Source organism: Alligator sinensis, unplaced genomic scaffold (assembly GCF_000455745.1).
Source record: "Alligator sinensis unplaced genomic scaffold, ASM45574v1 scaffold998_1, whole genome shotgun sequence".
Lineage (NCBI taxonomy): Eukaryota > Metazoa > Chordata > Crocodylia > Alligatoridae > Alligator > Alligator sinensis.
Window position 1 is genome coordinate 669,632 of NW_005842630.1, and position 14,167 is coordinate 683,798.

Below are 14,167 nucleotides of genomic sequence, written 5' to 3' on the forward strand. Positions count from 1 at the left end.
CTTGGCAGATTATTGGGTCCAGCCCTCTGCACCAAGCAGGAAAGACAGCTGTGGTCAGGTGACCCCAGCAAGGTGACTGTCTAGTCTCCTCTTGAAGATTTCCAAGGTAGGCGATTGCACCACCTCTGGAAGGAGCTTATTCCACAGTCTGGACACCCTGATTGTGACAAAGTTTTTCCTAATGTTGAGCCTAAATCAGTCTTCCAGGAGTTTGTGGCCATTACTCCTAGTTTTCCCTCGGGTGCCCTGGTGAACAGTTGCTCACCAAGCCCTTGATGTAGTGGTAAGCTGCTACCAGGTCCCCTCTCGGCCTTCTTTTCTTCAGCCTAAAGAATCCCAGATCCCTCAGCCTTTCCTCATATGGCTTGTTGTATAAAACTCTGATCATGCAGGTGGCTCTTCTTTGGACTCTCTCAAGCTTGTTCATGTCCTTGTTAAAGTGTGGTGCCCAGACTGGGTATAGTACTCCAGCTGTGGTCTCACCAGTGCTGAGTAGAGCGGAAGAATCACCTCCTTGGTTTTGCTGAAGATTGATGCATGCCAGAGTATTATTTGCCCTACTGGCTCCAGCATTGCACTGCTGGCTCATATTCATATTGTGGTCTATTATCACCCCCAGGTCCCTTTCATTCATGGTGCTAGTCAGCTTGGTGCCGCCAAGCCTGTAGGTGTGTTGGGGGTTGCTCGTTCCAAGGTGGAGCACTTTACATTTCTTGACATTGAACTTCCTCTGGTTCTGTCTCGTCCAACTTGCCAGCCTGTCTAGGTCCACCTGTAACTGTAGCCTATCTTCAAGCATGACCACACTTCCTTATAACTTGGTGTCGTCCGTGAACTTGTTCAGTGAGCTCTTCACCCCCACATCCAAATCATTAATAAAGATGTTGATAAGTACTGGACCAAACACCAACACCTTCAGGTTATTTAACCTTTTCAGGTTAAATAACCTGAAAAGGAAAAAATAAGATGTTTTTCTCCAGAGCTCTGGTTCCTACCTGAAAGACATGATCCAATACCAGCCCAGCTGTAGCTGAGCAGCAGTCAGATAGCCCAAGGATGTGGAACAAAAAGGGGCCATAGGGCAGACAGCATCACCATCCCTGAGGTCCTTCACTGATGAGACTAATCCCACAGAAAGAAACAAATGCATCGCGTGGTGTGAGGCCATCTCAACAGCTCCTTGTAGCCTCAGTCACCTTGCAGTGCCATTCGTACCACAGAGCAGTAGGGTAGGGTTGTGTCACCCCAAATTAGAGCCCAATTCTGATCTTGTCTACATGGGGATGAGCTGGGTCAGGACAGTGTAAGTGGTGCCATGGTGAAGAGGAAGACCTTCCAATAGCCCATGAACCCCAAAGTGGGGAGGGTTCCTGTTGAATAATGATTTTTTTAGTCTCTGTGCTGTGCCAGAACACAGGCGGTACCTAGGATCACGGTGCTGGCATTGTACAGACACAGACACCAGGTGCTGGCAGTCCACAGGCCTCTGGACTTCCAGCAAGACACAGGTCTTCACTATGGGCTAGGTTGGCACTACCACTTCCATGCAAGAGAGACTTCATAGTTCATGGGCTCCATGTAGAAAATTGCTCCTCTTGAGGAACAAACCAAGGGTCTTGCTGCAGACTGCTCCATAGCCTGAGCTTGTGCATTCTCTCTCTTGTCCAGTGCACAGAGGACATGGAGGCACTTTTCAGCCCACCAGGTTGCTGTGAGGAGTGCTGGGCCCATGGGACAGTGACTGCTGATACCTGTCCTGGTCATCTTGTTTCCACAGATGCAGCCTCCCTCCGAGAACTTGACACTGGTGAAGGAGTTTGTTCTGGTGGGGTTCTCAGGGCTCAGAAAGGAGGTGTGCCTCCCTCTTTTCTACCTCTTCCTGGCCATGTACCTGCTGACAGTGGTGGAGAATGGTGCCTTGGTGCTGGTGGTGGCCACAGAGCGAAGCCTCCACACCCCCATGTACTTCTTCCTAGTCCACCTCTCATGCCTGGATGTCTGGTACACTTCACTCACTGTGCCCAAGATGCTGGCTGTCCTTATTAGCCCTTGCAGCAGCAGGTCCATCTCCTACCAGGCTTGCCTGGCCCAGCTTTATCTCTTCACCTTCTTGGGTGCTACTGAGTGCTTCTTGCTGGCGACCATGGCCTATGACCGCTATGTGGCCATCTGCATGCCATTGCACTACCAGGCTGTAGTAAACAGGGCCACCTGTGTATGGCTGGCCAGCAGCTCCTGGCTGGCTGGGTTTCTCACTCCTGCCCTGCCCATCTACCTCATGGCAAAGCTGACATTTTGTGGCCCCAACACTATCAATCACTTCTTCTGTGATGCCTCACCATTGCTGGCACTCTCCTGCTCGGATAGCTCCTTCAAGGAGATGGTTGACTTCCTGGTTTCACTGGCTGTACTTGTGGCCTCCTCCCTGGTGATTGGGGCCTCCTACATCTGTATTGTCTCCACAGTGATGCGCATCCACTCTGCAGAGGGGAGGCAACGGGCCTTCTCCACCTGCGCTGCCCACTTGGCTGTGGTGTCCATCTATTATGGGACACTCTTCTTCATGTATGTCCGCACCAAGGCAGCTTCGACCACTCAGCTGAACAAGGTGGTATCAATCTTCTACGCCCTAGTCACACCCATGCTCAACCCCTTGATCTATAGCTTGAGAAACACAGAGGTAAAAGGAGCCTTGCAGAGAACTTTCTGCCGTGGGAGGTGGAGACAAGGCTGACAGGCAGATGGCTCCTCTCAGGACTCAGACTTGTTCTCTGGGCAGTACGCAGGTTAATCCAAATCACTTCAGGTTCTTGTGTCATCCCTCAGGTTCATAGCATATATTCCTAATACTCTTTGCATTGTTTTATGTTTCACACTGAGTGATTTTCATGCCTCACTAATAATGCCAGTGCCAGCTGCTGGTCCTGACAAATTCTCTTCAACTCTTTTTGGATCATTACAATGATCCAGTGAGGTGTCTAATAGTTCCCCACATTCCCCTGCTCTAAACCTCCTCTCTCTGGTTCCCAGCACCCAGTGACCACTCCCATTACCTGCAGAGTCCTGTCACTGTATAACCTCCTGGGATATCCAGCCTCCTTCCAATTTCCCCCTCCCTACTCTTGCAAGCACTCAGCACGATACTAGATAAATTCTCTCTTCCTGTTCCCAGGCTGGCTTTATCTGATGGGGTTCAGTGACTTGTGTTGTGTGTGCTACAAATGCTGCTCTGTACAGTTCCATGTCTTCTCGTGTCCTGCCTTTCCTGACTGACTCACACATCCTATTTGTACTATGGTCTTGGATGCGGGCTGGGTTTTAACAAGAGGCATGTAAAGTGCTATCCCACATCCAGAGATGGAGCCCCTCTCACAAGCCCATAATGAAGAGGGGCTAAAGAGCTCTGTTTATTCCCCAGTCTTTGATTATTCTTATGACAGCTTGTATGAGTACCATGAGAAAACTGTTCTCAGTCTCTGTGTCTCTGACTGTGTGTTCCCATGTGTGTAGGTACAGTTTGAATGACATACTTAGAGAGCAAAAGAACTCATGCTGACACAGGTTAGTGGGCAATCAACAGATTTTTTGGCAGGTAGACAACACAGGTCCACCCTAGATGCTCTTCTTTGTATAGAGAATGAAATGTTCATGGGAGGAAAGACCTGAGATCATGTTCCAGCTGAGTGCTTTGACCTCTGCCTTCTGGCCCTGCTCTTCCCAGAAATTCCACCCTGGGGTCAAGAAAACTGAGATATTCATATGAAATGTTTTGAAACACTGACTGTTCTGGCAAAAACTCTTTCATCTGCAAATTTCTGACAAATATGAACCTGGACACCCCTCCCTCTGGCCTCCCCATGGATCTACCCCTAACTCCTAGCTGGTGCTCTGCTGTCTTACATGAATGTGACATTTAGGACTAACTGCCTGAAGCCAAGACAGTTACTTGTGGGTTCAAGCTCTGCGTCTCGTGGTAAATAAATAAGGTCTTGGTCACAACTGAAAGAAAACCATCAACAGTGACTGGCACCTTGGATTGGTCCCATGGGAGTGGCTGGCCTCAGGGCTTGGAATAGAGCACACAGGACCTTTCCTACCACCAGTCTAACTTTACCCTGTGTTGATACTGGATGAAGGTCCATATCTTCTCTGTGTGATTTGTGCCTTGTGCTCTAGGAAGGTCTTTAGGGCTTTCCAGCTCAGCAGCCATAAGTAAAGTGAGTAAAAATGGCACTTTCTTCCCATGGGGCTTTCACACCATATAAATAGTAAGTTAGGAGTGAGGGTCTTCCAACAGCCATTCTAGCAGCACAGCATTCTTTGTTGAGCAATAAGCAGTTAATCTAGAAAGAGGTCCTCAAGATTTTTTCAGATTTATTCCTCAACCAGCATCCCTGTCAGCTGTCAGATTATTGATCCAACCTTCTCCCAGATGGGGGACTAGAAAACCTTCATAAAACCAGTGATTTCTAGGCAAGGAGCCTTACCTCGAGGCATTACTTATATATCCTATTTTTCTACTCATTCCTCAGGGAGCATGTGTATATTGTATAGATAAATTCCTCCCCCTAGACATACACCTGTTGCTCATGCCAAGTGTTATTGTTGTTTTACAATTATATTTAAGAAATGTAGAAATGTATATTTTCATGTTCTTACAGTCTTCCAAACAGATAAAATGTAAATCCTCTCTTCTCAGATGTTCTCTTATTTTAATCAAGGAGGGACAAATATCAACCTCTGCATGAGATTCTTACTAGGCAACAGCCTCCTGGGAATGGGTTATTTCTGCTAAGGATTTTTTCCATCTGAAATGTAAACAGTCATTGTTTGGGACTGCCACCTTTACCCAAACCCACATTGAGTTATGCCACCTCTATGGCTAATTGATGCACATATCAATTCAAGTGCAAGCCAGGGTTTCTCTGAGGTATAAATAGCTGTTCTGTGGTTGGGGCACGGGGGCTGGGTGGAAGGTTAGAATTTTTTTACACTTTATGCGGCAAACACTTCATTGTCTATCTCATCATATTATAAAATACAAAAATAGACTCATATATCACTCTATAAATAAAGAACAAACATCACAGGAAATTCAGAAAAGCATCTATGCATGAAACATGACTATGCATGAAACATTGGGGTCAGACTCAATGATCTAATAGGTTCCTTCCGACCCTAAAATCTATGAAAAAAAATATGAATCTATGACAAACCCAAAATCAGTCCTGCTTTTGGATGAAATCAAACATTGTGGTTGGAGAAAGGTCTGTCTTGTACTCGTGAGGGAACACAGCTCCTGCTGTCTTGTGAGACTTATGACAAGAGAACTAGAGCAAGTCATCTGCCTTACTGATTAACTTGACATGCTGGTTTGAGAACTTCTACTTTCATCAAGTGTTGGCAGCCCTCCATGTTGAACTTCTCTGCTCCTTAGTCCAAAGAAGACCTTTAAGTAAGGCCACAGTTCAGCAATTGTTAGTCTAATCTAGTGTAGCAGGGAAAAGCCTGGGACTGTGCAGGCAGGGTCAGGGTTTACCTGCTGGGGCCTAGTCATGCCCCCTCTCAACTCAGCACTCTGGAAGGGAAGGAAGGGCTCTTCTAGCACCTCCCCCCCATCCCCTGGCTTCTAGCCTGAGCCACTGCAGACATGCACCTGCATTTCCTCACTCCAGAGGAAATGTATGTACACTTGCAAATCAGTTCAACCTTGGCAGGTTAGACTAACCTGCAAAGATTGAATCATTTCAGCTCAGGCTTTTACATGTCTGTCCCTAGCCTCAGGGTTATTGGTTGAACTTATGCATCACATGCAAGCACTTGCCTGCAGCTACCATGAGTACCCAGCAGCATGGATGCAGGCCAAAAGTGCACAAGCTACAGTGCCTTCCCACAACACCTCATGTGTGAGGAAAGGAAACAATTTCTCCCACAGATCCCTGGGATGGACTACTGATCCTCTGCCACTAAGGATAATAGGTTGCACCTCCAGGAGTCTGATTACCATAAATGGGCTTGTTCAATGCTGGCATAGTTGGCAGGCCACTCTAGGTTCAGTACCAGAACCTAGAGGCTCAGGTACTGAGCATCAGCTCAACTTCCCATCTACCCACAGCTCATGGACAAAGGTAGGATGGCAGGGAAAGGGGCCCCACTGGGAAAAGGCCTTCTACTGCTGGCCCCTGATTGGCTCAGTGGTCCCAGCTGCTGATTGGTTCTTTTCACCTATATAAGACTTCAGTGTTTCCTGTCAAAACTGTCTAAAAATGCAAGGCTTTTTATTTATTTTTGTGTTGACTTTGAAGTATGCTGTTGTCTTCTTGCACCTATATTTTGATTCCAGATCTGACAACCTTTTGGGACACTACTCAAAACCTTCTGCTATTTCAGCTTAGTTCCAACTTGGACTGTTTGAAATTTGGCTCTCCCAGGTACCTGATCCAGCTTGCTCCCTTAATGTGCCTTGCCTGCCATTTTAGCTTTGATTTGAGCCCTGACCCTCTCACTTTGACCCAGCTATCTCTCAGACATCTAGCTATTGCAGGGGTGGGAAATTATTTCAGCTGGATGGCCACTTAATGAGTTGGGTGAGCTGTCAAGGGCCTCACACAATCTTTTAGAAGATATCATTTTAACAAATTATAGATACAAAACAAATTATATATTAAAAAGCAAACATCTACTTAACATATTTTAATTTTATTTCAAAAAATAATTGTTGTCCTGATCTTAGGGGAGAGGGGGGTGGTAGATGGGGGGGGGGGGGGGGGGGGGGGGGGCATTGAGTAGTGTATGTAAAGGCAATTGCATAATAGCTCAAAATAAAGTCTAACTCTTGTATATTGGAGAGGAGTATATGTGCATGTGTGACAAGGCTGCCTGCACACTAGGTCACAGGAGCAGCCAGGGGTGGGGAGAGGAAAGGAAGGGCAGCAGAGCTCGCTCAGGCAGGGCGGTGCAGGTGCGTTCCACTTGCTCCCCCACCCCCAGCCAGTCCCCGGCTGCCCCTATGGCACTTTGCATGGGGCCAATCCCTGCCCACTTCCACCCTGGACACCCCACGCCATGCTCCCACCCGTACCCACTGGACGGTTCTGGCCTCAGCCCCACCCAGTGCACACAGCTTCCCAGTAGGGCTGCTCCCAGTGCAACTGCAGCCACCTGGCTATTACTCAGCTCCCCCCACCTCCAGTGGCTCCTCCTTCTCCTTCTCCTGCCCCTGCCCCTGCTGTGCCGCTCCATGTGTGGGGGAAGATGCAGCCAGGCACCTCCTGCCCCAGCACATGAGACTTCAGCTCCAGCTCCCAGACACCTTCTACCCACTCCACCCACCTGACACAATGAGCAGCTAGGTGCAGGCAGCCAAGTAGGTGAAAGGTGCCTGGGAGCTGAAGCTGGAGCCCTGCACACTGGGGCAGAAACTACCTGGTTGCAGCTTTCCCTCTGCCTGTAGTTGCGCAGCAAGGGCAGGAGGAGGAGGAGCCACTGAAGGCAGGGGGAGCTAAGCAATACCCAGGCAGGTGCAGCCACAGCCCTGCTGGAAAGCTGTGTGCGCTGGCAGGGGCCAGGAGGTCCAGGTGGGAGCGTGGCATGGGCTGCCCCAAGTGGAGTATGGCAGCGGCCACAGGCCGGATCCAATCAGTTGGCAGGCCACATCCAGCCCACAGGCCATGTTTTGCCCACCCCTGGGCAAAAAATATTAGCCACTAGGCACACCACCCATGCCTCTGCATGACACACAGACACAGTAGCATGAGGGGTATTTTATAGAGTGTCTCTTTTCACCCAGTGAAGATGGAATGCCTGAATACAAGTATGTACCAGCCATTGGCATGTGCTCCCTAAAGGTTCCCTGGCTATGTGTTGAGGTTGCTAGCCCAGCCACAGCCCCTGCTGTCATGTCTGCACTGGGCCATGGCCTGGCCTGGCTTGGGTGAGCTAACTCAGGTGCCCTAACATATGTTACGATCACCATGGCATGTTGCTGTTCTCCCTTCTTTGCAGATCTAAGTTTGAAAACTTCAGGCCCCAGATGCAGAAGAGCAATGAGGATTACCAGCTCTGTACCCCTTGCAATCTGGATGTTTCTGCTCTTATGATATCTAAGCCACTCTTGTGTCTGCACTTCTTTGAACTCCCTTGTGAGGCTGCTGCTTCAGCAGTGAGTGAGCTGCTCCCTCATGCTCTATCTCTGTAGCAGAGGGGAATCCCATGGGAGCAGGAGGTGCTTTGCAAACATCAAAGGTCTAAATACTGAGAGAGAGAGAAAGGAGTGGTTGTGCTACCTCTCTCCAACATGATCTCCATCCATGCTATTCTAATCAGCTCTTAGGCCAAAGCTTTGAGGTCTTGATGCTCAGGGGAAGGGAGGGTCCAAGACTTTAATAGAAGTGCCCCAGTGAATGGGACTAGGGAGCAAGGACAAGCCCCTGCATTGTCATGAATATCAAATCTGGAGCAAGCTGTCTGTGACGAGACACTGTAGAGCTGATGTTACTATGCAGAAAGGTGCTTAGTAGATATATCTACAGACCCAGAGGAGAGGCAGTGATTGAGATCCAACTCTGGAAGGCTCTGGAAACAGCACTACCCTGCTATGCTAGCAGCTGGAGTGATGTGCCTGAGTAGGTTTCAATCCAGTCAGCACTGGTCTGGCCAGCAGAGAAATTTATGAATAAGAGAGTTCAGCATGAGCTGCAAAACTTGCCCAAGTAGGTGGGTAAGCAGTTCAGTGTTTAACCAACACTGAGCTCCATGCTGTATAGAAGGTCAGTTGGGTATGTCTGCCCCTGTTCATCCACAATTAGGTCTCACTTCAGTACCCCTAGCAGCATTCATGCCTACAAGACCCTACAAAGGTCTGCAAGTTCCTTTCTCAGTTTGGTAAGGTACAAGATGCGCACACACAGTTAAATGCACCCAGAGAGCCTGGCTGTTCAGATACAAGGCATCTGAAATCATGTTCCAGCTGTACATGTGATACCATATTCTCTGCCAGAGTTGGGTCTTACAGCCCCATTGACCTTGCTAGAGCCACAAAGCTGCCCGGTCCCCATAATGCTGTGCTTCTCTTCTGAGGTAGACCGTGAGGGTCATCAAGCATTGGAACAGGCTACCTAGAGAAGTTGTGGACTCTCCATCCTTGGAAATTTTCAAGTGCAGGTTAGACAGACCCTTGACTGGGATGGTTTAGTCAGGGATGATCCTGCCTTGAGCAGGGGGCTGGACTAGATGATCTCATTAAGACCCATCCAGTTCTACTTTCCTATGATCCTGTGTGGGCTGGGCCCTCCCAGCAGCAGATTGAGGTCACTCTACTGAGATGTCATCCTCATTCCCTGACAGGGACAGAACTCGGATAGTGAAAGCAGGGGTGCAGTTGCCTTGGTACAGCATCACACATAACATAACATGTATTTTTCTCCAGTTAAAAAGAAAATGGAAGCTTTACTAATATGCTAGGGGCCTAGCAGTACATAATTTAAAGCCTAAACAATATAACTTTATTGGAATGTGCACTAATTTGTTAGGTTATACATTAATTTTTTTAAAAACTAGGCAAAAAAAGAGTCAAACGATATTGTGTCATGGGTCCTGTTGTCATTATAGTTAAATTGGCATCTCTTATTCAGTTTCATAAAACAAAATCTACTTTTCTGGAGCATCTTAACAGTCCTCCAGTACTCCACTGTGGGCATGTCTATATGTGCAACCTTAAGGCAACATAAGGCAATTAATGTCACATTAGTCACCATATTAAAGGCACTTTAAGGTACATTAAGAATCGGTCTACATGTGCCCGTCCTCAGTGTACCTGAAATATGGTGACTTAGAGCTATCTGGCACTAAATTTGATACCTGCAAATGTAGACAAGAGTAGTTCAGGCACCACATCTCTCCTGCCCGGAGGGAGAGGCACAGGGTTGCTGGCTGGGTAATGCAGCCCTGCAGGGGTGGGATGCCTCACTGCCGACCTGGAATTCAGGTGCCTTTAGAAGCTGGCTCTGGGGCTCTTGCCCAAGACAGCAGGCGGGCTGAGGCTGGATCTGACCCAGCACGGCTTTTCCTTCTGCAGCCACCTCTGTCCTGGGCAAGTGCCCAGCTTCCCTGCTGCAGGACACTCCTGGAGGCTCCACTTGGCTGAGCTCAGGCAGGCTGGTCACAATACGGGCAGGGGCTCGGCTGCAAAAGCACCCACTGCTTACCCTTCCTGGCAGCCCTGCTCTTATCTGTTGGGGAGGCGGGAACAGGAGAAGAGGGTTAGAGGCTGGGATGGGGGCGCTGTCCAGGGTGTTGACCAGGGCAGGCTGCAAAGCCACGTTAACATGCCTTAAGGTGTCCACGTGTAGACGCATGACTAAATCCCCTTAAGGTGGATTAAGTTTAGGTGCACATAAACTCAGATGTAGGCACACCCTATCAGTCATTTCTATACCTGTGTGAATATCACCACACCTGAGATAAGGTTTTTAGCTGTGAAACAGAAGAGAGACATTACCAGAAGTAACTAACAGGGAGCAACATTGCAGAAGAAAGGGTAGTTTCAAAAGTCAAAAATTAAAACCATTAAAAATGACAGAGGGTGATTAACACCTGTAAAGTGAAGAGAGATTAGTGGGAATCAGGGAAATGATAATGATTCATAAATTCAGTTGACTCCTTTAGCACTGCCTGAATAAAATATCACTGCCCCCTCCCCACTTCCCAGGCAGTTGGTTGTAAACTTTGGGTGGAACAGAAATCAAAGGGTGGGGTGGTGCACATGCACCACTGCACCCTCCCCCACTTCTGACCCTGTTCCCTGATATACAGTGAGATCACTATCATGAATGACTACCATCTGCCTGCAGTTAATGGAGGGAGCCCTTGTACACCCTACCATGTGTTATCTGTGGGTGGGTGATGCTCACTGTTACCTCCATCTTCTGTGGCTGAGAGCGAGCCCCCAGCCCCAGCCTCCCTAGAGTCCTAGTGCAGCTTGATTTTCTATCCATAAAGATCCCTCCTAGGCCCCTCAAAACATCACCACTTGGCTGGGAGTGGACCAGAGGGTGGTCAAGGCCTGTCTCCATGAAAAGAAATCCCAGTGGACTTGGGGATATCTATGGCACCCTGGCTAAGACATCTGTGGCCACCCCCATCCCCACAACCCATGAAGGTTCCCATCCCATCCCACCAAGCACCCCCCAGCACAGCCACAATCCCATTGCCTGGAGGAAGGGATCCTCATGGAGCGTGCTGCCCAGGCTTCAGGTGAGGAGGACCAACCACCCTTCCATGGAAGGACAGCTGCTCTGGTGATCAGTCTCACCCACATCTCAAAGAAGGTCTTGTTTCAGACAACCACCACAATCACATATCAGTATGGGTCCACACCTGTTGTGGCAGGGGGGTTGCTAAGCCCAGCCATTGAGCTGATGGTGGCATCAAAAGGGGAAGGTTCTCCCCTCATAAAAGTGCTGTGCTTTTACCCAAAAAATCCTTATGAAAATCCTTCACCAGCACCTCCATCCACTGATTCAGAGTTTGGCTGCTGCATACACTGCCCTTCACCCTGGGGTCACACATGGTGGCCAGCACATGGACTGTACTGGACCGCAAAGAATCAAGTCATTTCCTGATGCCCTGCTTCAGCCACTTCACCAGTGCCTGCACGTCTGGTGACAGCAGCTTGCCCCAACCAGGAACATTGATGTTCTGGAAACTCTCCATTTGGCTCTGAAGTTCCCTCACTACAGGGATCACCTGGCTAAGGAGGTCATTGGCAGCACTGAGGGTCTTGGTGGCTTTGAGGAAGGGCTTGAGGACCACCAAGATCTGGGAGAGGGTATCCCACTCAGCTCTGTTGAGCGGGCCGCTGATCCCAATCTCCCCGAGCAAGGCCTCCTCATGGATGGCCTTCTGTTGCTTCACCAGTCACTCAAGCATCAGCTATATGGAGTTCCACTGAGTCTCCACATCCTGCATGCTTTTGTGCTGCAGAATGTGTGATGCTCTGGTGGAAGCAGCCTGCCACCTTCCTGCATTTTGAAATGAGCTTGCTGGTGGTGCTGGCACCATCACCAGCAGCCCTGTTCCCCTCCATGGCATCCCTGACAACAAGGCGCAACTTGTATACCACACAGCAGATGCCAACAAAGTTGGCATCATGGACCATCTTGACCATATTGGCCCCATTGTTGGTGACCATGAACCCGCAGGTGAGCTCACCCTGCCCAGTGAGCCACCCCTGCACCAAATGGTTCATGGCCCCCCATGATCTCTGTTGCCATGTGGGACTCATCCATCACCTCAGCTTGAAGGAGAGCCCACCAACAGCCTGACTGGTCACACCAGTGCCTTGTGAGGGAGAGGTAGGCATGCTTGCCACCCCAGCTGCTCCAGATGTCTGAGGTAAAGTGTAAAGCCACCTGCAGACCTGCCTTGTGCAGCTCCTCCCTGAAGTACTCCCTGCATGCCTCATACAGGGATGGCACCACTGTCCTACTGGAGGTGGTGCATGTGGGCACTTGCTATGATGGGGCCACGAGCGCCATGAACCACCTGAACCCTGGCTGCTCAACTAATGAGAATGGCTGCCATTGACAGCAAGCATCTCCCTAATGCTCTGGGTGATCTCGCTCACCCTTGCAACGCGCCCTGCTTTCTGTCCACCTTTCTGCCACTGTGCCAGGGTGGCCTGCCTCTGCTTTGGGGGGACAGGGACTTTGGAGCAAGAGGGGGACTTCCCTTTTGGCATGCTCCTGCTGGTGCCAGACTGAGGAGGAATAAGGGCAAAGGGGTGGTGCCTGCGGAGATTCATCAGCATCCCCATGGTACTCATATGTTTTGTTCCCTTGCCCTAGCTCATTTTGACTTGGCAGTGCAGGCAGATAGTGTACATGGGATCATCTGCCAGTTCAAAATGATCCGAAACCACACTACCCACTCAATTCTGGGATGTGGGTGCATGTGTGGATGCTACTTTACTTTCCTCCTCCTCAGCAGGCGGAGGCACAGCAAGAGGAGGAGCAGACTCAGCTGAGCCACTTGCCTCCACCTCTACATCAACCTCCTCTGAAGTGCCTTCTGGGGAAGACGACTTGGCTCTAGGAGAAACTTGAGGGGTGTTCAGCACAAACTCAGCTGATTCCCTCTCCTTCCCCAGAATTTTCCTTGCTAGGGCACTGAGATACAGATCCAGTGCCAGCTCTTCCTCTGGCACTGGAAGGCTCAGTATGGGAAGTGAAATGGGGGTGGAGTAGGCTGCTAAGCTGGTGCTGGTGATGGTGCTGCTGCTTGTTGTTGTCATCATGTTGGTGGTGGCGGGGTTATGGCTGGTGCTCATGGAGGGATGCAGTCTCTGGCACAGGCAGTGGCACTGGCACTACTCCCCTCTCCTTGCTGCTTGTAGCAGCATCGTGCTTTTTAGCTGAAGGAAAAAGGCTCTGTCTCAGTTTGGTGGGGGTTGGGGGGGAACTTACAGCTCTCCCTTTACCCCGGGGTGGGCAAAATACAGCCCACGGGTCAGATGCAGCCCACGAGTCCATTCTATCCAGCCCATGGGGCCCCTAAAAAATTTTTGAAAATTTAAATTTATCGGTCCTGGGTTCCTGTCAAAAATGACAGGAACCAGGGGCAGTAGGACACAGGGGAATCCTCAGTGGTCTCCTGCAACAGCAGGGCTCACTCGGCCCCACCCCCCCAGCCAGAAGCCGCAGCAGGGGCTTCTGGCCTGGGACCACGTGGCTGCAGCAGCATGGGAAGCTCAGGTAAGGGGGCGGGGTGGAGAAGGAGCTGGTGCGGAGGATGGGGAAAAGTGGCCCCTCCCCCGCCCCATGGCCAGTGCTCCCTGCTGCAGCTGCTCGCACCCATGCAGGGCTGTCCTGAGCAGGCACAGGAAGCCCCACACAGGCTGCAAGTGGCTGTAGTGTGGGGCATCATCCATGGGGCAGAGGAGGGGCCACTTTTCCCCCCCCCACTCAGCACCAGCTTGTAACCTGGCCCTGCACCAGCTCCAGGATCACCCATCAGGGCTGTGCCATGGTGGCAGCAGCTGTGGCCCCCCTGCTTGCCATGCTGGGCAGCGTTTGCTGCTGCTGCCTGCCTGGAGCTCGCACCATGGTAGGCTATGGTGAGGCTGCTACCACCGCCTCTGTGCTGCCCAGCGTGCAAGCTCCAGGGAGGG

The 14,167-nt window shown here is 50.2% G+C and overlaps 1 protein-coding gene across 1 annotated transcript; it reads left to right on the top strand.

Moving 5' to 3' along the window:
* Positions 1–1,777: 1,777 nt before the first annotated feature.
* On the top strand, positions 1,778–2,734 carry LOC102388883 (olfactory receptor 6Q1). The gene has a single exon (XM_025215233.1). The coding sequence runs from the start codon at positions 1,778–1,780 to the stop codon at positions 2,732–2,734; it is 957 nt and encodes a 318-aa protein (XP_025071018.1).
* Positions 2,735–14,167: the final 11,433 nt, after the last annotated feature.